This window comes from Myodes glareolus, chromosome 18, assembly GCF_982192425.1.
Source record: "Myodes glareolus chromosome 18, mMyoGla1.1, whole genome shotgun sequence".
NCBI lineage: Eukaryota > Metazoa > Chordata > Mammalia > Rodentia > Cricetidae > Myodes > Myodes glareolus.
This window is the reverse complement of record NC_142043.1, coordinates 62,778,440-62,799,840: the sequence shown is the minus strand read 5'-3', so window position 1 is coordinate 62,799,840 and position 21,401 is coordinate 62,778,440. Positions and strand designations below refer to the sequence as shown.

Below are 21,401 nucleotides of genomic sequence, written 5' to 3'. Positions count from 1 at the left end.
AGTCTCGTCTCTCACCTTCCTGTAAACTCACCTCATGGTCTAGAAGACTGGGTGGCCAGTAAGCCTCAGGGTTCGTCTGTTTCCAGGGTGGGATTATAAACATGTGCCCCCATGATAGCCTTTTAACATGACTCCTAGGGACAGAACTCTGGTCCTGATGTTTGTGGGACAAGCATTTTGTAGACTGAACCATCTCTTGAGCCCTGTATATATATTCTTATTCATTTATGGCTTCAGTGGCTCAGAAGACTTTACTCTTCTTATCAAAGTGAGGCTTTGATAAGTGAGGGCTACTCAAAAGACCACAAGTTCAGGATAAATGGTGCCAGGCTGGGTTCCAGGCCCCCTCTCCCTGCCTTATCAGGGCCATTTCCTTTGCTCACATCCCTGGTGGCTCCTTGAGCTTATATATTTTCTTCTCATCAGGACACTGTTAGGTTGGGTTTAGGACCTGCCCCCTTGAGACGTAGTTCCAGCTGAATTATCAATTCCAAAGACCCAGTCATTCATTGAGGCTCCATTCTGAGGTGCTGCAGTTCGGACATCAGAGACATTGCGATTTTGGAAGACCAAACTCATTTCCTGATAAGAGTGGAAGCCAGGTGTTATCGCAGGTTAAATCCTACAGTGTGGCAGCTGAGGCAGGTGCATGGCCCCTAACACTCAAACAGGACACAGCTAAAGGCTAGTCAGTCACAGAATGCAAGAAGGGTTGTTCTGCAGTTACCCTTGCAGGCCTTTCTGTGCAGTGGTTTCCTGTGGAGAATGGCTTGGGGATTTCTTACTTTACTGATTTCTGAGAGAGATGACTAGCAAGTAAATGAACAGGATGAAAATCACAGCAGACTTGTAATGGCTCCTGCCAGGTCTCGCTTGGTGGTTGTGGTAGTGGTGGTGGTGGTGGTGGTGGTGGTGGTGGTGTGTGTGTGTGTGTGTGTGTGTGTGTAGCTACACCCTGGCCCTGCTGGCCCTGCTGGGGAGCTGTCTTTTCCCTTTCCTGTCTCGTGCACAGGCACAGGAAGCACAAAATGCAGGCATATGCTGCTAGTCAGGAGTAGGCAGCCAGCCCTCCAGCGCCACACTGGCCGTCACTCCCAGGTGCCCAGATGCACCACTTCTCTCCCCGGAGATTTGACGCTGCAGTGAAATCTTCAGGATCTGCTTTCAACTCATGATGGCAAAATAAGAAACTGTGCTAATGGCTCACATCAATTCCCCATCTCCTCTTTAAAATCAATAAAGGCAGTTAGGGGAGTGCTTTCTCGTAAAGAGGACCCTGGGTATAACAGTTTAGTTGTCTGTAGTAAACAATTCCTTTTTAGTTTGTGTTTGTTATGGTGATGTTGTCATTTCAGGAGAGCCAAATGAACTTTTAAGTTTTGTAAATTAGGATGCAAGCTGCTGAGTGCCAGTGTGAAATCAGGCATATTTATATGTAATTTCCCAGGCCAGCCTTGTGCCCCTACCTGCTCACCTCTAATTTCACTAGTGTCAGGGGCTCACAGATTAAGTACCCAGTTTGAGTTGGGATCATGGGCATTTCCTCCTCTTAGTTGGGGATGCTCCCGTGGTGCTCTGTGTGATCACATGGAGTTGGTGTGTTTCAGTGCTGTTAGCTCTGAGTGACTGTGTTGGGACAGAAGGGCCTCTTCACTTCTCAGCCTCCTTTGCTTGTGTGGCGTTTTTGGCTCTTTTGTGGGCTTAGAAAGCAGTGCCCACAGAGCCAAGGGAAAGCAGTGCCCACAGAGCCAAGGAGGCTGGGCCAAGCTGCTTCCAAGGCAAACCTCATTCTCTGAGAGAGCCATACATCCTTGTAGAGGCTCCATGAGGGGCCCTGTTCAACCGTGCACATTAAGTTCTGGGTTCCTGAAAGTGGTTGCTTAAATTTAGGAACAAAAGAGCCTTGCATTTCCATCCACTCTACTGAATATAAAATAGCCTAAGAATATCAGCACTGTAAACTTTAAAGCATATTTCTTCTGTATTTATCTTAAAATGACATAACTGGATTTTACTTTGTTCCTGTTGTAGGTGCTGGAGATCAGAATTTATTTACCTCTATTTATCCGACACTTTCTCAGCAGCTTCCAAGAGAACCAATGGAATGGAGAAGGTATGGTGTCTGTTTGGGCTGGATTCTCCTTGGGGTTCAGGTGATTGAGTGAGCAAGTGAAACAGTAAATGCCTGTGCTGTGAAGTGCAGGCCACAGGATAGAGGAGTGTCCTGACTGACCCTTCTGTCCTCATACTGTTCTTAAGGATGAGAAACCATAGAGAAAGGCGTTCCTTGAAAATTAGATATAAAATAGAAGAGAATGCAGAGGCAGGTCAAAGCTAGTTAAGTAACTTAGTCTTCTAGTTGCCCCGTTTCTCCTGTGTGTGTGTGTGTGTGTGTGTGTGTGTGTGTGTGTGTGTGTGTAGCAGGGGGTGGAAGATGGGAGTGTGTTGCCTAGTGACTTGACCAGACAAAATTGTTGATTGGGAAATTGTCTGGGTAAGCTAGGACACTTGTAGAAAATGTGTGGATTTTGACTGGCTAGTCCAGGTGACCTGATTTTAGTTAGAGCATTTTAAGTTTCCCGTGGGTATGCTATTGGTGTGAGTTTGACTCTTATGTGCGTCTTCATTCCAACTACCCGCTTTGCCCAAATAACATGAAAGATTAGTGTGATCGTAGCAGGTGTCTTACCCTGGCTCTCTAGTGAGTGTCTATCTAGTATTTTTGTGATTGAGTATGGTGTTTCATTTAGCCACTAACAACGTAACAAATACACAGTGCTGGAGAATGCTCTTTGAGAAAAATTATTCAACATTTGAAAAAGTCTGATGCTGTTAAGGAAAGAAAACAGTTGAGCAGATTGACGTTGGGAAGGGGGTGGGTAGTCCCTGAAGAAATGATGTGATCTGTAAAGGATGTCAGATAAGTACATTACTAAATGCTCCTGAAGGCACAAGAAGAAATGTGTTCTTTATTTCTTCCCTTTCCTCGAGCCCCAGTTAGTGAGTGTAAAGGACTAACTAGCAATTATTCACAGGGACAGAGCTTTTAAACAGCATTATGGGCTGAGATATGTATATGAAGAGAAATCTATTTGACTTGTGCTTCTGGAGGCTAAGAATTCTGAGATTGTGGGATGGCTTCTAATGAGAGCCCTTGACTAGTTAAGTCTGAGCTTGTTCCTTAGGTCATTTCTGAAATGGGGCCATTATATATGCTGCTCCATAGAGGGCTGTCTTAGCACCAGGGAAATATGGAGTAAGTCTCCACATGGAAGCTTTGGAGGACTCATAAGAGCAGCAGCAGAGGAAGAGGGGACAGCATAGCAGGTGCAGGATGTGGACAGAGAGGAAGGGACACGGCATAGCAGGTGCAGGATGTGGACAGAGAGGAAGGGACACGGCATAGCAGGTGCGGGCTGTGGACAGAGAGGAAGGGACACGGCATAGCAGGTGCAGGATGTGGACAGAGAGGAAGGGACACGGCATAGCAGGTGCAGAATGTGGACAGAGAGGAAGGGACACGGCATAGCAGGTGCAGGATGTGGACAGAGAGGAAGGGACACGGCATAGCAGGTGTGGGATGTGGACAGAGAGGAAGGGACACGGCATAGCAGGTGCGGGATGTGGACAGAGAGGAAGGGACACGGCATCGCAGGTGTGGGATGTGGACATAGTTTTGGGGAAGAAAAACAAATGGAGAAGTCGAGTAAGAATGTTAGATCTTGCTTTATCAGAGAAGACTAGTCTGTGACAAGTGACAAAGTGTGAAACCCTGGAAGGAAGGGAGAACCCAGAGATGGGAAGGAGGTTGGTAGAGGTGCAGACAAGAAACTCTTGTCTCAGAGTCCCTCCTCCTTTGTATAGTGGCAGGAGCTCCTGGTCATCTCTGTTGATGCCTGGAGGCTCCTTCTGTGTAGAGCTCTAGGGTTGCATGTCCAGGCATGTGAACAATAGCCACCACAGTAGGGTCCTGTGCTCCTAGACCTTGGGGCAGCCATGAGAAGCCTATTGGATTGGGCCAGAAGTCCTGCTGGAAGCAGGATGTCTCTAGACTGTTAGGAGATGAGAAGCAGTGGCAGCATTTCTGGGGTAACTGAAGGAGGAATCCCAAGGAAACTTCTGTCTTTGAAGAAAAAGTGCATTTAAGTCAGGTGATGCGTGGAGCTCGGAGAATTTTGAAGTAAAAATCAAGTCCAGTAGCAGAATGGAAATAGATTGTAAACTTTGAAGGCAGAAGAACAAATCATGTGGAAAGGAAATTTGGTTAATCTTACAGTAGACAGGCAGTAGAGACCTTGCAGATAGGAAGCCCACAAGTATGAATGAAAGTACAATCATGGTTAATGCAGACAGTCTCCATTTGTTAGACACAGAGCATGGGAATCAGCAGGGGCTTCTTACGTGTCGATAAGCCGCAGGTGGCCTATGGGTCTCTCTGACTGCTTCCTTGGGTTGAAAGGGAGGCTTGTGCCACTCTTCAATTTGAGCTCAGAAAACAAAAATCTGTTCTTTTGCAGCAATAATTCAGTAGGTCATAAAAGCATTAGGGCTTTTGAGAGCTTAATAACTTTCTATACTTTTGACACCTGGGACAATTGTCTTCCTTTTTTAGAGTGAGCCTAGGGTAGGTTTCCCTGCGAGAGTGCTGTTCTCACAAGTTTGGGGCAGGCTTGCTCAGGGGACCCTTGAGCTACTGTACCTTGTGTTTTTGAATAAATGAAAGTCCTTCTGAAGAGGGGGCTTTGACGTGAGAGCTGTTTGTAATCATTCATGCAGGGTTTCTGCCCAGTTTTAATTCATGAGTAGCATGTTTTTGAAGTCCTAGATATGAATGATCCTGTTTTGTCACGACCTTTCTTTCCCGTCTGTGTTGTTCAATTGTTTTCTCAGTGACTTTTAAAAACTGTTTTAGGTCCTATGGCCGAGCTCCAAAGATGATTCACCTGGAATCCAACTTTGTTCAGTTCAAGGAGGAGCTGCTGCCCAAAGAGGGGAACAAAGCCCTGCTCACCTTTCCCTTCCTCCACATCTACTGGACCGAGTGCTGCGTGAGTACTGGCTGGGGCAGAAAGCCTGTTTGAGAGGAAAAGTGACCTCATGATCTAGTATGTGGGACTGTGTTCTCTTGGTGTTATATTGCCCTGGTTCCTCAGACAGGTGGTGTTGTCCCTGTGTTCCTGCTTCACCTAACTGTGGCTTTCCTGGGGAATCCCTGAGTATAGCATGGTTCTGACTGTGAGCCCTGGTAGCTGTGGGTTTAATCAGCCTGAGCTTGTTCACCTTCTGTTGTCATGTCCTTTCTTCCCCACCAGGACTTGCTCCACTTGGTAGGCCCCATTCTTTACTCTGCTTGGCACTGTAGCTTTCACGTGTGTTTTGTAATTGCGTATTCATAAGCTCAGATAGGATTCTCTTGCCCATGAACTAAGAGGAAGTTCTGAGGGTTATTTCTTCCGGTCTAAGTAATAAAATAAGCACTTAGCAGTGTGTGAATACAGAAGTCATTTCCTCTGGGATTTCAGCCTGCTCTTGAGGCTGCAGCCGTGTTTTGTAACTTGAATAAGACAGGACTCTGGAGGCCTGTCCCTGGGCTTTGCATGTGCTATGCCAGTGTCTAACACTGAGATGTATCTCAACCCAAGTACATTACCTTTTTTTTTTTTCTGGGATTGTGAGTGGGGCTTCATTGCATGCGTTTTCATTTTTGTGTATAGGAATCCTGTTGATTTATATGCATATTGACCTTGATGACCTCTTTGACTGTATGCATTAGTTTATTGATAACTTTCTTGGACCCAAAGTCCAGATCTTGTGATGTGGAGAAAGCGGGGGGGGGGGGGGAGACTTCTACTTTTTCAGTTCTAACTGGTAGAATTGCTTCTCTGTTGAGAGGTCATGGGGACCTCTGCCTCAACCTGACCTTCTTAGTGGGATGTCCCTAGCTTCTCTCCGTTAGTTGGACTGGGGCACATGCTTCTGTGAAGGAAACAGCATCTACTCCCCTTTTTCTCAAGACTTTACACTAGTTTACACTAGGAATATAAGTTGATTTTCCTAAAGGCCTTTCCCCTCAATTTCCTGTGTATGTACGAGTACTTTGAAAAACAGACCTGTAGTACTGGTATAGGTTGCTCCTGCTCAGCCTGACACTGGAGAATACTCACTGGAGTCCTTGGGACTCTCTGCTCTCCATTCTCTATTCACACAAGGTTGGTCTGTAACTTCTGTTTTGTGCTGTCTTTATGAGGCTTAAGTACTGATACATTTATTTTTATGTGTTTTTTTCCCCTGCATGTATGTATGTATGTATGTATGTGTACCACATGCATGTTTGGTGCCCACAGAGGGCTGAAGAGAGCATTGGGTTATCGAATTAAGGATGGCTGTAAGCTGCCATGTGGGTTCTTGGAAAGCAGCCTGGGTCTTCTAGGAGAAAAGCAAATGCTCTTAACCTCTGAGCCATCTCTCTAGGCCCTCAGTATAATCTTTGAGTCATAAAAAAAATTGGGAGTTTCCATTTATGGTCTCTGAGACCATTTATGTTGCATTGGAGCTGCTGGCTGTACAGTTTGTGGGTGTTCTATGTGTGAGACTGAGGCAGTATCTTCCTGTGAGACCTTCCTTGAAAGCTTCCTGGATTCCATGAAACTGGTCTGTTTCAGCCATTTGTTAATTTTGATAGATTATGCTTTGCTTAGAAGTTATGCATCTTAGTTAAGTTCTAAATTGTTTCTATTGAATTGCACCAAGTGTTCCATTCTGACCTGGATGCCTGGTCCTTAGTTCTTCTTTGTGTGTCTTTGCTTTCTTTCCTTGATTAGTTAGTTTGTCAGAGATCCACAAATTCAATTTTTTAGCCTGATTTACTATTAGTCTGTTTTCTACTCAATTAATTTCTGCTTTCATTTTCATAGTTTGTTCTTCTGTTTATTTTTTTAGTCTAAAATGCATGGATTTTTATTCCTAAATTTTTATTAATAACAGATGTTTATTTAACATTACAGACTTTACTCTGGTTACCACTTTAAATACATCTTAGTGTCTTATTTTTCAGACATGGTCATCATTATTATTCTTGTGGTTGTTATTTTTGTGAGGATTTGGTACTGGGCTTCATACGTTATAGGCAGGTGTTACACCATTGAGATATCTTTGCCAAACTTCTATAGCCAGTTGTTGTTGTTGTTGTTGTTGTTGTTGTTGTTGTTCTTCTTCTTCTTCTTCTTCTCCTCCTCCTCCTCCTCCTCCTCCTCCTCCTCCTCCTCTTCCTCCTCCTTCTTCCTTCTTCCTTCTTCCTTCTTCCTTCTTCCTTCTTCCTTCTTCCTTCTCTTCTCTTCTCTTCTCTTCTCTTCTCTTCTCTTCTCTTCTCTTCTCTTCTCTCTTCTTTTCTTTTCTTTTCTTTTCTTTTCTTTTCTTTTCAAGACAAAGTCTCACTGTGTGTTACCCTGGCTGGCCTGAAAGTTGCTGTGTAGACTAAGCTGGCCTTGAACTCACAGAGGCCTCCTGCCTCTGTCTCCTGAGGCAAGGATTAAAGGTGTGGGGCATCCACACCTAGCTTTTTCTAGGTTGACCTCAGTTTCTAGAAACAGTTAACTTTGCTAGTTTGATTACATTGTGTTCCCAAAGACTTGTTCATACTATTTCTTTGTATCACTTCATTTTCCTCTGTGACTCCGTTTGCAGATTGTGGTGGTAAAATGTGGGTCTTAATAGTTGTCTTTGTGCCTCTCCTGCAGAGCCCCTTGTGTTGTGGCTTATGTCCTGGTGGCCTGTCTTTATGTGCTCTAGTGATGGCATGTTTCAGATCACTGGCATCCTCCTGAGATGGGGGTATAGGCAATGTCAGGCACACGTGTTAGCTGACTCAGAAGCGTGTGGTGAGACATGCTTTCTAGGCAATGTGTCCTCCTCAGGAAGGTCAGTGTCGGAAATAAGAGTTGATCTTCCTTTATTTCCTTGGTAACTTTGTATCTTGTCACTTGAGTTTGGTCTGGAAGCTGCAAACTATCATTCTGCAGGTGGGAATGTGGGTTGAGGGTCTAGACATCCAATCTTTTTGTCTAAATAGCCAGCAAATTGGCAGGGCACCATTTCCTAATAGTCTCCCCCTTTCATGTTCTGTGTACACACCACTGTGGATACTTTGGCTCTGTTGACTGTTGTCTGCTGTGGGGCAATCAAGCTTTTCTTCCTATTGTGTAGTCTGTTCTTTTGAAATAATCCTTTGCTGACACGTTTTTTTCTTCTGTATGTCAAGTGTGTAAGATGTATTTTCTGAAGATGGTTATTCTGGTATGCCCTGTTCCACATACTCTTCTCTGTGTGCCCAGGGACTTTTCTCTGTTGAGAGGGCTGGGTCCTCTATATATCCTCTAGTTCAGCTTGGTTGGGCTGTGATTGTTAAGGCAGTCTATACTATCTGCTGGCCAGACCTCAGGTCACTGTGCTGTGGGAAGCCTTGTGCTCTCAGAAGGCCATGAGGAGGGACCCAGGCCATTAGAGACTCACCCAGTGTGGGTCTTCCAACCTTAAAACATGTAGCTTCCCCCACCTCATTTTCTGTTTGCACATCTATGGGCACAGTAGTATTAGAAGTTGTTGCCATTTGGAGTAGTTTTTACCCAGCGGTTGCTGGAAATGCAGTTCGAGAGACAGGAAGAAGGAAAAGAAAGTGGGAGAGGAGAGGAGACATGGGAGTTTTGATTGAAATTATCTTGTTTAGAGAGTTGAAAATCCAAAGAGCCCTGGAATGAGACAGTGAGGGGAAACTATTAAAGGAGAGGCGAGGGCCTGTAGAGATGGCTCAACAATTAAGAGCATTGGCTGCCCATCTGGATCCCAGCACCAACAATGTGGCTCATAACTATCTGTAACTTCAGTGCTAGGGGACCTAACACTCTCCTCTGACCTCTGTGAGTACCAGACACATATATAGTGCACAGGCAAACATGCAGGCAAAACACCCATTCAATCACATAAAATAAAAACAAATAAATTCTATACATTTAAAAGGAGTGTGTGTATTTAAACAATAGTTGTTTCTAAAAGTGTTAATTCAAAATTTTGAATTGTGGTATCTTTTGTAGTTGTTGAACCCAAGGCATATGCTAAACAAGGGCTTCGCCAAAGCCAGCCCCAGTCCTTGCATCTTGGTTTTAATTTTCTAAGTGTAAATGAAATTTTAAGTATGGTACGTAGGAACACTAGAGATGAACAACCAACAAGAGGAATTCTGTGCTGTGGCTCCTTGGCTTTGTTGGGGAGGGGTGCTTTATCTGACCACTTGGGTTAGTCCTGGGAGAGAGAAGTGAAACTGAGTTTGAGAGAAATGAAACTGAGTTTGAGTTGAGCAGTTTCTGTGAGCTGGGGCAGCTTGAGGGAGCTGAGATGGTCTCTCTTGGTCTTATGTGGAGAAGTCAAGGGACGTGAGGTTGGGTCAGGACTCTGGAGCTCCTAGGAGGCTCCAGGGCAGCCGTCAGGAGGCTGGGCTCCTGGCTGACCCATGACTGTGTCAGCCTTATGAGGCTTAGGCACAGAACCCTGACCAAAGCTCCTTCTCACTCATGGACAGTGTCACCTCGGGTGACCTCAGCTCTTCAGCCTGTGTGCTGTATCGCATGCCTTTGGGTGCCAGAATATACTGGGACTGGGACAGGTATGAAACTGAGCGTGGCACTTTAGGCACAGGCCTCTGGGCTTTTCTACATTCCAGTTTACCCTCTGGCTGCCCCGGTGTTTTAACATTCTGTGACTAGTGCCTTTTTGTTATTGATACCCCATACATTGGAGAGCTTGCCTTCACAATGACTTATTTATTTTTAGGATACTGAAGTGTACAAAGCTACGGTAAAAGACGACCTCACCAAGTGGCAGAATGTTCTGAAAGCGCATAGCTCTGTGGACTGGTTAATAGTGGTAGTTGAAAATGATGCCAAGAAGAAAAACAAAACCAACATCCTTCCTCGAACTTCTATTGTGGACAAAATAAGAAATGACTTTTGTAATAAACAGAGTGACAGGTAAGCGTGTCTTGCATTTTACCCCTTTTGGGTGATGTCAGTGATAACCATTGACTCAACCAGTTGAAAACTACAAAGGGGTGCTGGACACCACTCCCAGCCCCTCCATCCTCTGCAGTTCCTGGCCTAGCAGGTCATCTCTAAGTGTGCAGCCTAAGGGGAGAGGCTTCTGGGCTAAGTTGTCCTGGGGAAGATCAGTCCTTGAATAGTGTAGAGTTCCCTAAACAGCTTTTCAGCTGTGGGACACACATTTCTCTGTTTATAGTCCACTTGTTAAAAGTTCCTGGAAGGAAGTTGCAGAACACCAGCTTTATCCCTTCGTTACAGTGGCTTACTGCCCATCTGTGCCTGCTCAAACTTCTCTCTCCTTAGCTCTGCTGTGCCCAGTTGGTTAGCTGGCTCTGTGCTCACTCGTGTGCTGATAGCCGGGTCTCACAGATGGGCACTGGAGCCTGGACCCTGTCCTGGTGCTACAGGTTGTCATTTCCATGGTCACTACCTCCAGTGGAATGTTCCCATGCTGCAAGAACCTTTAAGAGTATAGACAGCCTGCTTTGGGAGCCTGAGGGAGGCGCGCTGGGGACGGGGATGAGCCAGGAAGTACAGGCAGGCTACATGAAGTAAGTGGGAAAGCAGCCTAGGGCAGAGCATTTTCTGTGTGTCTTTAGAGCATTGTCATTCTGTGCAACATTGATGGCTGCTGTTGTCACCTTAGTATATTGTGAGTTTTCTGTTCCGTTATTGCTAGTCAGTACATTGTAGTATTACATTAATAAGCCATATGTTATTTCTAGACACCTCAAGGACTGTTGGGCTCTTGTTTGCTTACTGTTATTCTAGACAACATTGTACGTGTCTTTCCAGCGCAGATACTGTGAATGTCCTTAACTACTTCCTTAGGATAAACTCCTTAAAGGGAAATTTTGTGGCTACAGATTCTGTGCATTCTTCAAGCCTTTGGCAAATACTGCTAAGTCAGATGCTGACTCAGTGATTGTTTGAGGTGGTGGTACCATCAGTGAGTGTATCAGGCCCTCCGTGGAGCTCCTCCTCCCATGTGCCCTGTTAGCAGTGGCTCCGCTGCTTTGTGCTCTGGGAAACACTGCTGTCTCCTGATGGGTCTTCATTCCTTCCATTAGTAGCTGTGCTGGGCTCCACCTTTCTGATTAATGCAAGCAGATGATGACCTAGAGACCATGGGAGTTGAAAGGCCTACCAAGGAAGGAGTGAGGGAATGATAGTGTGATGCAGTGTGGGGACTGCTGGGTAGGCAGCCGCAGGCTGCTGAAGGAAAACCTGCCTCATAAGTGGTGGTGTAGATTCCTTCCGGGCAGTGTGGGGAGTATAGGAAACTGCTGCTGCTTGACAAGGATTGGCGATTGCGGCTCCTGTTGACAGGTGACCTCAGGTGGGGCTGGCCCTGCCTTTTGCCCTTCTGGGAGGGATCAGTGCCTACTGAGTGGGTGATGGAAGGACTGACTTTTCTGGGCTGCCTCACCTTCTTTGGTGGTTCCATGGAAGCTGCTGTCCCTGAGGGGATGTGCTGGAACAGAGTTGGTTCATTTTGCTGTTTGCTAGCAACTTAATAAAATTTTTCTTAAGGAAAACTGTTGCTGCCCATTAAGATTTTAAAATCGTTTCTGAGTTTAGGTTTATTTGCATCATGGGCACAGTCTCCTTGCAGTTAAATCGCATCACACCTGTCTGTCATCTGTCTTAATGTTGTTCTTACAGAGTCATGGTGTGGTGGTAGAAGCAGATCTACAGGGAGGGCTAGGGCTTGCTGCAGGGGTCTCCCAGGATGTACTTCAGTGACTAGTGGAGTGGGTTCAATGTGGAAGAGACGGCAAGTGAAGAAGAGAGAGCTGAGGGAGGAGAAGAGCATGGCATGCTCAGTAACGCAGGCTGGAGTGAGGGGAGGTGAAGCCCGGTGCTGCAGTTGGACTGTGATTCTCCTGAGTTGAGGGCATTAGGAGCTGGTGGAGTTTGTGAGGCGCGTGAGAACAAGGGTTGGGAACTGAGGGTGCTGTGGCTCTGTGTCACAACCACCCTGCAGGGCCACTCCTCTTCGGTCCCACTCTGACTTCATCCCTGCAGACGTCCTTGAAGCCTCGCAGTGGGCAGTGCTTCCTGCCAGGCAGCCACCTATTCTGGCCCCTCCCTGACTGCTCTCACTGATGGGAGAAGAAAAGCAGGAGAGGCTCTGGGGAGTTTGGGAAGGAGGCTTGGCTGAGCTAGTGTGTTGTCCCAAGGTTTTCCCAGCCTGCCCTTTGTGTCTTTGCAGGTGTGTTGTGCTCTCTGACCCCTTGAAGGACTCTTCTCGAACTCAGGAATCCTGGAATGCCTTCCTGACCAAACTCAGGACGCTGCTGCTCATGTCTTTTACCAAAAACCTTGGCAAGTTTGAGGATGACATGCGGACCTTGAGGGAGAAGAGAACAGAGCCAGGCTGGAGCTTCTGTGAATACTTCATGGTTCAGGTACTGACCTCTCCTGACTGCATGAGGCGGCTCTCAGGCTAGTTCCTGCTGGCTTTCAGAGCCAGCTAAGGAGCCCAGAGTGGTGTTTCCATTGTAAGCAGATGACCGTGAGTTCTGTGGGTCTCCTGCTACCTCACAACTCAACACTGTCCCACCTCGTTCTGCTCATTGAACTCATCTTTCTTTTGTTTGGACACAGGCTTCATCTGCCGTGAGTTGGGCAGAGGCGCCCAGCATTGGAGAGTGACTGATAGGGGTGTGTTGGTTCACTGTTGTCCAGACACTGAGGTTTAGGGTGTTTTCTGGGAGCATTCCTAGCTCCAGGCTCCAGTAAAGGATTGTGTTAAGCCAGTTCTTTACTGGAATTCACCAAATTATTTAGGCTTTTGAATTGTTGTTTGCAATCAGCCTTTTGTTTTCGAAGGGGAAAATTCTTGGGTTCCATGTGATGCGGAGCTGTAGTAGTACAGGCACAGGACTCTTGCTCTTAGGATTCTCTGCTTTTTCCCCCCATCTTTTGACTAGGAAAGCATAAGCATCATGTTTAGATATCAATCATGCATTCATTGCTGAAAAAATGGCATATTTTGATAAATAAAAGACCTGTCCTGATTAGAAATTAGATTTTCTTATTCTCAAGCATCTAAGGTTATTAGGAAGGTTTAACACAGGTCAGGAAATTTGAGTGTGCTTATCATTATATGTATGATGATATACACACACACACACAAATTTATTTATTTATTTATTGGTTTTTCAAGGCAGGGTTTCTCTGTTGCTTTGGAGCCTATCCTGGAACTCACTTTGTAGGCCAGACTGGCCATGAACTCATAGAGATCCACCTGCTTCTGCCTCCCAAGTGCTGGGATTAAAGTCGTGGGACACCACCATCCAGCTCTGTATGATTGTAGACACCTTTCTAATGGCTCTGTCTCCTCACTGTTGAAGCTTATTAAGCTTAGTCTAGGAATTCCAGGCAAGGAAGGGGAATGTCTAGATGAAGACAAATTGCCTGAATTAGTATAGAGGTCATTTGAACCATACATGATGGGATGGGTGGATGGATGGATAGATCCATGGTTAGATGGTCTGGGTAGGCAAGTGGATGGATGCGTGGGAGGATGGATATACAGATGCATAGGTCTGTGGATAGATAGATGAAAGAATGGGTAGAAGAGTGAGTGAACTGATGGATGAAGATACGGGGGCTGAAGAGATGGCTCAGCGGTTAAGCACACTAGCTGCAGAGGATCTGGGTTTGATTTTCAGCATCAGCATGGCAGCTCACAACTGTTTATAAGTCCCCCTCCAAGGGGTAACTGACACCTACACCTCTTTCTGGCCTTCTTGGTCACACATGGTACACAGACATACATGTAAGCAAAACATCCATACACATAAAGTAAGAGTTAGGTGCATAAATGGATTTCATGAAATTCAAGTCAGAGCTGTGTAGTTAATAGTTTAGTACGAACAGTGATTTCAGAATTTGAGAATGGTACTGCAGTTACATGAGGTGTCAATGTGGCAGAAAACTGATGAAGAATTCTGTACAAACCATTGTTTTATTGGCAACATTTTTATAAGTCTAAAAGTAGTTCAGATTAAAAGTAAGAAAGCAACCATAGAGGGAATGAGAGACTGGGTTATGATGTAACTCTGGTAATGAGTACCACTGTGACCAGCTATGTCCAGTGCTGCTGGATGGCTAGACCTGGCCTTGGCTTTTCCTTCTCCCTTGTGTTCTCCATCCTCCTATGTGAGTGAGGGCTGATGTGGTGTTATGGAGGCTTTGTGATCACTGGCTGAGCCTTTTTCCTAGATAGCACTGTTGCTCTCCATGGCTGACTGGTGTTTTTGGTGACAGGAGGAGCTTGCCTTTGTCTTTGAGATGCTGCAGCAGTTTGAAGATGCCCTGGTACAGTACGACGAGCTGGATGCCCTGTTCTCACAGTATGTGGTCAACTTTGGGGCTGGGGGTGAGTAGATGCTTCAACCACTAAGCCATTGCTCAGCAGTTCCCCTACTTTTCATTCAGCTAATCTGTTTGTCCTGTAATCAATCATTTGCTGTTATTTATGCAAATTATAAGGGGTATTCTCATTCCTGTTGGAAATAAAATAGATAATTAAAAATTACTCATTGTCACTTTTTGAGGAATCTCAAGTAGTAAAAGCACTTACAAAGCTACTTTCAGGTTCCATAGTTCTAAAGAGAGTAGATGTCTTTCTCTGTCTGTGGCCCTCAGTGTTCCTTCTGTGAGCTTACTATGACACCATCCCAGGAGCAACATTGATCTGTCAAACATTTAAGTAGTTCTGAATTCTTTTAAAATTACAAAATTACCACAATGAAAACACATGCAAAGAAAGCAGTTGAAAGCCGGGGAGAAAGTCAGTAGGTAAAGAACTTGCACTGTTTCATACACACACTCAGTGAAGCACAAGGACTTGACTTCGAATCCCCACAACTCATCTGAAAGCTGGGTGTGCTGGTGTGTGCTTGCAGTCTGATGGCAGGGGCTCACTGGTCATCCACTCTACCATTCAGCAAGCTCGGGGTTCAGGGGGAGATCCTGCCCTAAAAAATGGGGAGAGCGACTGAAGATACCCAACACTGATCTCTGGCCTCCCCATTCACATTTGTGCATACATACAAATAGGTATATACATGTACACAAAAATAAAAGAACTGACTGGGTGGTGGTGGTGCATGCCTTTGATTCTAGTGCTTGGGAGGCAGAGGCAGGCAGGGCTACACAGAGAAGCCCTGTCATGCAAAAAACAAGTGATCAAAAAAATTTGATAATAGTAATAAATAAAATAAGTCATCCTGCTTTCATTGTTTATTTAGATAGAAACAGTATCATACATTGAGACTCTTAGAAAAAAGATTTTTTAAAATGTACTCATATGTGTGTGTATGCTTCTGTGTATATGCACGTGTACATACAGGTACCTAAGAAAGCCAGAAAAAGGCATTGAATCCCCTGGAGCTAGAGTTACAGTAATTGTGAGCTAACCTGATACGGGTGCTGGGAACTGCACTCAGGTCCTCTGCAAGAACAGCAAGCCCTCTTACCTTGTTGAGACGTTATTCTCTTTCTTTCTTGTTTACACTGTCATGGCATCTCCCAAAGACCCAATCAAATGCCCAGCTGTTTTTGTTAAAGGATGCACAGTATTTGAGCTGTCTCCTAAGCGTGGGTGCAGATGTCCCCTGGTGCTAGACTTTGAGTTATTTTCTCCTTGCCCTCCCAATCCCCAGGCTAAGCTAGACATGTTTTTAAGAACCTTGTCATTGTGTCTGAAGGAAGCAGTGATGTCTAGGGACTGTAGCAACAGTTGAGAACCTGTGGAATGATGAAGTACTAGGACAGTCAGCTTACCTGGGCCTATCCTGGTTCTGAGATGGGTCTCAAAGTGTTGCTAATTGACCCCTGGTCCAGACCAATCCTTATATAATAGTTTGGATGCCTTACTCTGCTAATATCTAGATACCAGTCTATAACCAAAGTAAAACATTTGCTAATTAAACTAGAGGAACTGTTTCTCACATTTATTTTTTTAAAGATTTATTTTTTTTTATGTGCATTGTTGTTTTGCCTGTATATATATATATATATATATATATATATATATATATATATATATATATATATATATATATATATATATACCTGTGTGAGGATGCCAGATCCTCCAGAACTGGAGTTACAGACAGTTGTGAGCTGCCATGAAGGTTCTGGGAATTGAACCCATATCCTTTGAGAGAGCAGCCAATGATCTTAACTGATGAGCCATATCTCCGGCCCTGTTCACATTTATTTTTGTATTACATAGTCATATAATATATACACTTCTTTTGAATATAAAATTGTTCTTACACTTCTCACTTCACAAAAAACTTCTTTGTTTTTTCTCAATTTAAAAAAACAACAACTGTGAGCTGGGCAGTGGTGGTCACGCCTTTAATCCCAACACACAGGAGGCAGAGGCATGTGGAGCTCTGTGAATTCAAAGCCAGCCTGGTCTACAGAATGAGTTCTAGGACAGGCTCCAAAGCTACACAGAGAAATCTTGCCCTGAAAAACTTAATTAATTAAGTAATGTGGGACAATTTAGAACCTAAAAATAAGCCCAGGCCAAGTTTTGTAGCTGAATGAAAGAATTGCTTCATCATGGACTTCTGGAGGGCCACCTGGCACCAGCATGGCTCTGGATGCAGTTAGGAGCAGTGTAGAATCCTGCTCTCATGGGGCGGCCTTTTAACGTGAATGAGATCAGCGCCATTTGCAGCAGAAGTAGTCATGGACATGGAAGGGATTTGAGAAAAGGGATGTCTGAGACCACCCCTCTTGGGAAGTGTCATTTGCCCAGAGGCCTAAGTAGAACATGACAGTGACCATAAATTCTGACAAAGTGAACTGCCTGTGTGGTATCACCAGGCTTGATGCAGTAGCAGGTCCACTTAGGTGATCACAGTGGTTGTGGTCAGGGAGGCTACAAGCTGGGTTGACACATCAGCTGTTGAATGATGTCAGATACCAGGTTGAGCATGGAGTGGCTGTGAGGTTAAATCATACAGATGAAATGAGTTATTATAGATTCTTTTTTATGTAATTATTTATTTGTATTTTATGTACATTGGTGTTTTGCCTGCATATATGCCTGTGTGAGGGTGTTGGATCCTTTGGAACTGGAGTTATCGACAGGTGTGAGCTGCCATGTGGGTGCTGGGATTTGAACCTGGGTCCTCTAGAAGAGCAGCAATTTCTCTTAACCATGGAGCTATCTCTCCAGCACCATAGATTTTTGTTTTAAGATCATATTTAGTATCAAGGCTATAATTTAGGCTTGGGGACCTTGGTGGGAAGCTGACAGGAATTACCTTTCCTCTGGACGCTGCACCCTCTTCCCTGTTCCTTTATCCTGTCCTCCAATACCTCTCCTCAGGGAGCTGGTAGGAGGAGCTACAGGGTGAGTAAAGTAAGGCAGCCTAGTGCTTTCTCACTGGCTGGAGCCAGTGACATGGAGTGTAGATGCTCCCAGCTCTATAGCTTGTGAACATCAAGGTGACTGCCTTACTCATTGTATACCTACACAGGACTTCTTGGGCGTGGTAGGATGCTATGTACTCTGTTCAACCACCAATGCTGTGATCCAAATGGGTGTACTTATGGGAGCCACCCCATCCCAAAGCACTAGGTGATTGGTGGGGCAGGGGAATGGTAGCTGGTCGGAAAGCTGCCTGCTCCTGTATGAGACCTCGTGGTCCTGGGCAGGAGCTTTAGTTAGGTGAAGTGCCTGCAAGTCAGCATCTTTCATGGTGTGTGTTTGTTTAGATGGTGCCAACTGGCTGACTTTTTTCTGCCAGCCGGTGAAGAGCTGGAATGGACTGGTGCTCCGTAAGCCCATAGACATGGAGAAGCGTGAGTTGATACAGAGGCAAGAAGCCACACTGCTGGACCTGCGAAGCTACCTGTTCTCCCGCCAGTGCACCTTGCTCCTCTTCCTACAGCGGCCATGGGAGGTGGCTCAGCGTGCCCTGGAGCTGCTGCACAGCTGTGTGCAGGAGCTGAAGCTCTTAGAAGTGAGTTGGCTCCTCTCCCCACTTACCCTGGGAAGTGTTGGGCCTAATGAGTATGTGAGGAAGCCAATGAGTGACAGGAAGGGGTTGAATTGTTACCTGAAGTGATAGAAATATCTTAATTCCTTTGAGAGTAATTCACCTAGGGGGTACTGATTTCTTCACTGCCTGAAGTCATGTATACTTTAGTAAGATGGTGTTTCAGAGGCCTCTTTGCCTGGAAACTTCGCTTGTGCATACATAGGATGTCAGATCCACTTTTCTCAGTTGAAACCTCTAAAGTGTCTTACCCAGAGCCATAAGATATTGTTACATAATCTTCATCATCTGTGCCCAGGGGCTTGTCATCCCATGACCTGCTGCAGGCTTCCCAAGGGATCATCCTTGTAAGGCCCAGAGAGCATGTGGAGAGCCATGTCAGTCACATGCCCCTTGCTGTGACCAGCTGACTGAATCATTTTAGAGGAAATTTGGCCCACAGCTCTAGAGGTTTTCAGCCCATCATGATAAGGAGAGTGTCTGATGGAGGCTCCTCCCACCTCAGCGGATCAGGAAACAGAACAAGCCAGAACCAGGGGCCAGTCTATAGCCTTCAAGAGTTTGCCCCAGAGACCTACTCCACCAGCTAGACCCCATCTCCTAAAGGTAACATAGCTACTGGCTGGAGGATAGTTCAATAATGAGCCTGTGGGAGACACTTCAGATTCAAGAAATCGGTGTAAATAAATTTGCTCTGTTAACTAAAATGTTGGTAGGGCAGTATTTCATAATACAGTAACTTTGTTTTATACCCTACAATACTAAATGACAGACCCAACATGTCTTTGAAATAATCTTAAAAGCTTTATGCATTTATGGTCATGTGTGAGGAGAGTACATGTTTGTGGTTGTGTGCCTATTGCTCTCCACCTTATTTCTTTAAGGCAGAGTCTCTTAGGGCTGGAGCCATGATGTCTCAGCAGTTAAAAGTGCTGACTGTTCTTCCAGAAGACACGGTTTGATTCTCAGCATTCACATGTCCATTCTTAACCATCTATAACTCTAGTCCCAAGAGATCCAGTGCCCTCTTCTGGCAGGCACCAGGCACACACATGGTGATAGATATTTCATATTTCACATAAAATGCAATTGAAAGAATTTCACTGCACTGGAAACTCAACGTTTTGGTTAGGGTGACTGGTTAGTGAGCTCCCAGAATCTATCTGTCTCTGCCCTCTACCCTCCATCCATGCCTGGCTTTTTATGTGGGTACTGGGGTTTGAATTCAGGTCCTATGCTTTCAGAGGGAACAGTCTTACCTATTAAGGCATCTCCATGGCACTCCCTCTTTTTCTTTTTAATCCTATTATTTTTTACCAGGTTATTTTTCTTTTATGTGATCAAGTAAGTAGGAGAAATAGTTCTCCACAGTGAAGCATGATTCTCCTGGGCACCTGTGATACCTGGTGGGGGGCCCTGCTCTAGTGGGTCTCTGTGCTTTCCTCTCTAGCGGTCTTTCTTTCTCTAGCATGTACAGGGGAGATGGTATGTTCACTTAGGTTCACAGACTTGCAGCCTGTCGTGATAATGCCTCCCCGCTCACCCTAGTGTGGGAGGTGGGGATGCTGCCATCCTGAGGGGCATGCTCTTGTGGGTTCTAGTACTGATCCCTTAGTGTGGCCTGCTTCTGATGGAAGCTGTGCAACCGTGAAGGGAGCTTTTCTGTGCTAGGATGAAAGTGAGTAATCTCACCCTCCAGAAACTGACCATGCTGTCATCTAACCAGCCTCTTCCAGATTCTACACTCTCTGGGCTCAGGGGATCTAAAAGGAGGCTGTCGGGAGTCTGTCTCATGAGCACAAGGTGGCCTTCACATGCCACCAGCGCAGGATTCACTTGTGTTTCACTTTAAGTAGACCCAAGTAGCATGTTCACCAAAACTGAGATATCAGTTACAAGATAAACCATGTCAGTCATCAGGGAAAGGTGCACTTAGAGTTGGTTGTGGGCCAGAGGCCTTCCTGGGGCTGTCACCAGCTGTGGTGATGATGCTTCAGGCAAACTTAGAGTGTTGAATAGAGTCTGTGGTGCATGTTCTAGTATGTATCTGCCTAAGCTATAGGAGTTCTTTAATTCTAACACTGCTTTGATCTGTTGTAAAGCATTCAGCTGTCACTGTTGAATGTCATTAATGTCCTTTCTGCTTTGTTGAACAGTCTGTTCTTAGTGTGCCCATAAAATCACCTGAGGTCCTGGTGCTCCCTTCCCACCTTCTAGACAGATATAGCCAGGCCTCATGCTGAGCCAGGTGATAGCTTTCCATAGACATTTATTTGTTTATATTCTGTGTATGAGTGTTTGCCTGCATGTATGTCTGTGTGCTTGGTGCCCTTAGAGGCCAGATGAGAGCATTGGATACTTGGGACTGGAGTTATGGGTGGTCTTGAGCTACCATGTGAATTCTGAGAATTGAACCTGAATCCTCTGAAAGAGTAGCGAGTGCTCTTAACTGCTGAGCCAACTCTTCAGTTCACATAGACTTTTCCAAATAAGGTTTTAAAATATGTAACTGAAAATTGTATGCAAACTAAGTCCTTTATTGTCGCCAGACACATGACTCAAAGATACATTTGTACACAGGTTATTCCTGTCTCTGGCCTGTGATAGGTTATCCTTCTGTAGCTTTGTGGTCATGGCTGTGCTACACTGAAAGCTATGAGCACATAGGTTTGTGCTTACAGCATCCTCATGTGCACTTCTGTCCTCGTAGGTCTCTGTCCCGCCCGGTGCTCTGGATTGCTGGGTATTCCTGAGCTGTCTGGAGGTGTTGCAGAGGATAGAAGGCTGCTGTGACCGGGCACAGATAGACTCCAATATTGCCCACATGGTGGGACTGTGGAGCTATGCAATGGAAAAGGTATCTGCTACTATGTGTGAAGTGTTTGCATTGTCTCTAAGGGTGCCTGTGTGGCAGATAGCATGGGCTGTTAGGAGAAATCTAGTGTATTTAGACTAGTTTGGATACTCTCACATCCTTACAGTGCATCTGAACACAGCCATGGGTCAGAGTTTCTTAGTTCTTGTCAGCTTCTTTAGCAGATGACAAGTGAGACAGTGTCAGTGTCAGGGATGGGCAAGTAAGAGGTGCAGTAGGCTGCAGAAATGCAGGTTTGGGCCAGTGTGTGTTGTGTGTGGACCGCAGGGGCAGGGCACAGTGGGGAGGGATGCACATAGAGCAGTCGTTTAAAAAGTGGGTCACAGTTAGCTGAATGACAGAGAGCAGATTCACAACCTCAGCTCTATTCTGGAACTAACCTGAAAACGGTGTGAGCTT

At 45.4% G+C, this 21,401-nt stretch overlaps 1 protein-coding gene across 1 annotated transcript in view; it reads left to right on the top strand.

Annotated features, from left to right (window-relative positions):
• Positions 1–21,401, top strand: part of Trappc10 (trafficking protein particle complex subunit 10) — a 62,987-nt gene that overhangs the window by 14,124 nt on the left and 27,462 nt on the right. Inside the window, exons 2-8 of the mRNA XM_048451329.3 lie at positions 2,032–2,113; positions 4,913–5,048; positions 9,823–10,019; positions 12,304–12,499; positions 14,367–14,478; positions 17,844–18,091; positions 20,838–20,984. Coding sequence (XP_048307286.2) covers positions 2,032–2,113; positions 4,913–5,048; positions 9,823–10,019; positions 12,304–12,499; positions 14,367–14,478; positions 17,844–18,091; positions 20,838–20,984 — 1,118 coding nt within the window. The remainder of the gene's footprint in view (positions 1–2,031; positions 2,114–4,912; positions 5,049–9,822; positions 10,020–12,303; positions 12,500–14,366; positions 14,479–17,843; positions 18,092–20,837; positions 20,985–21,401) is intronic.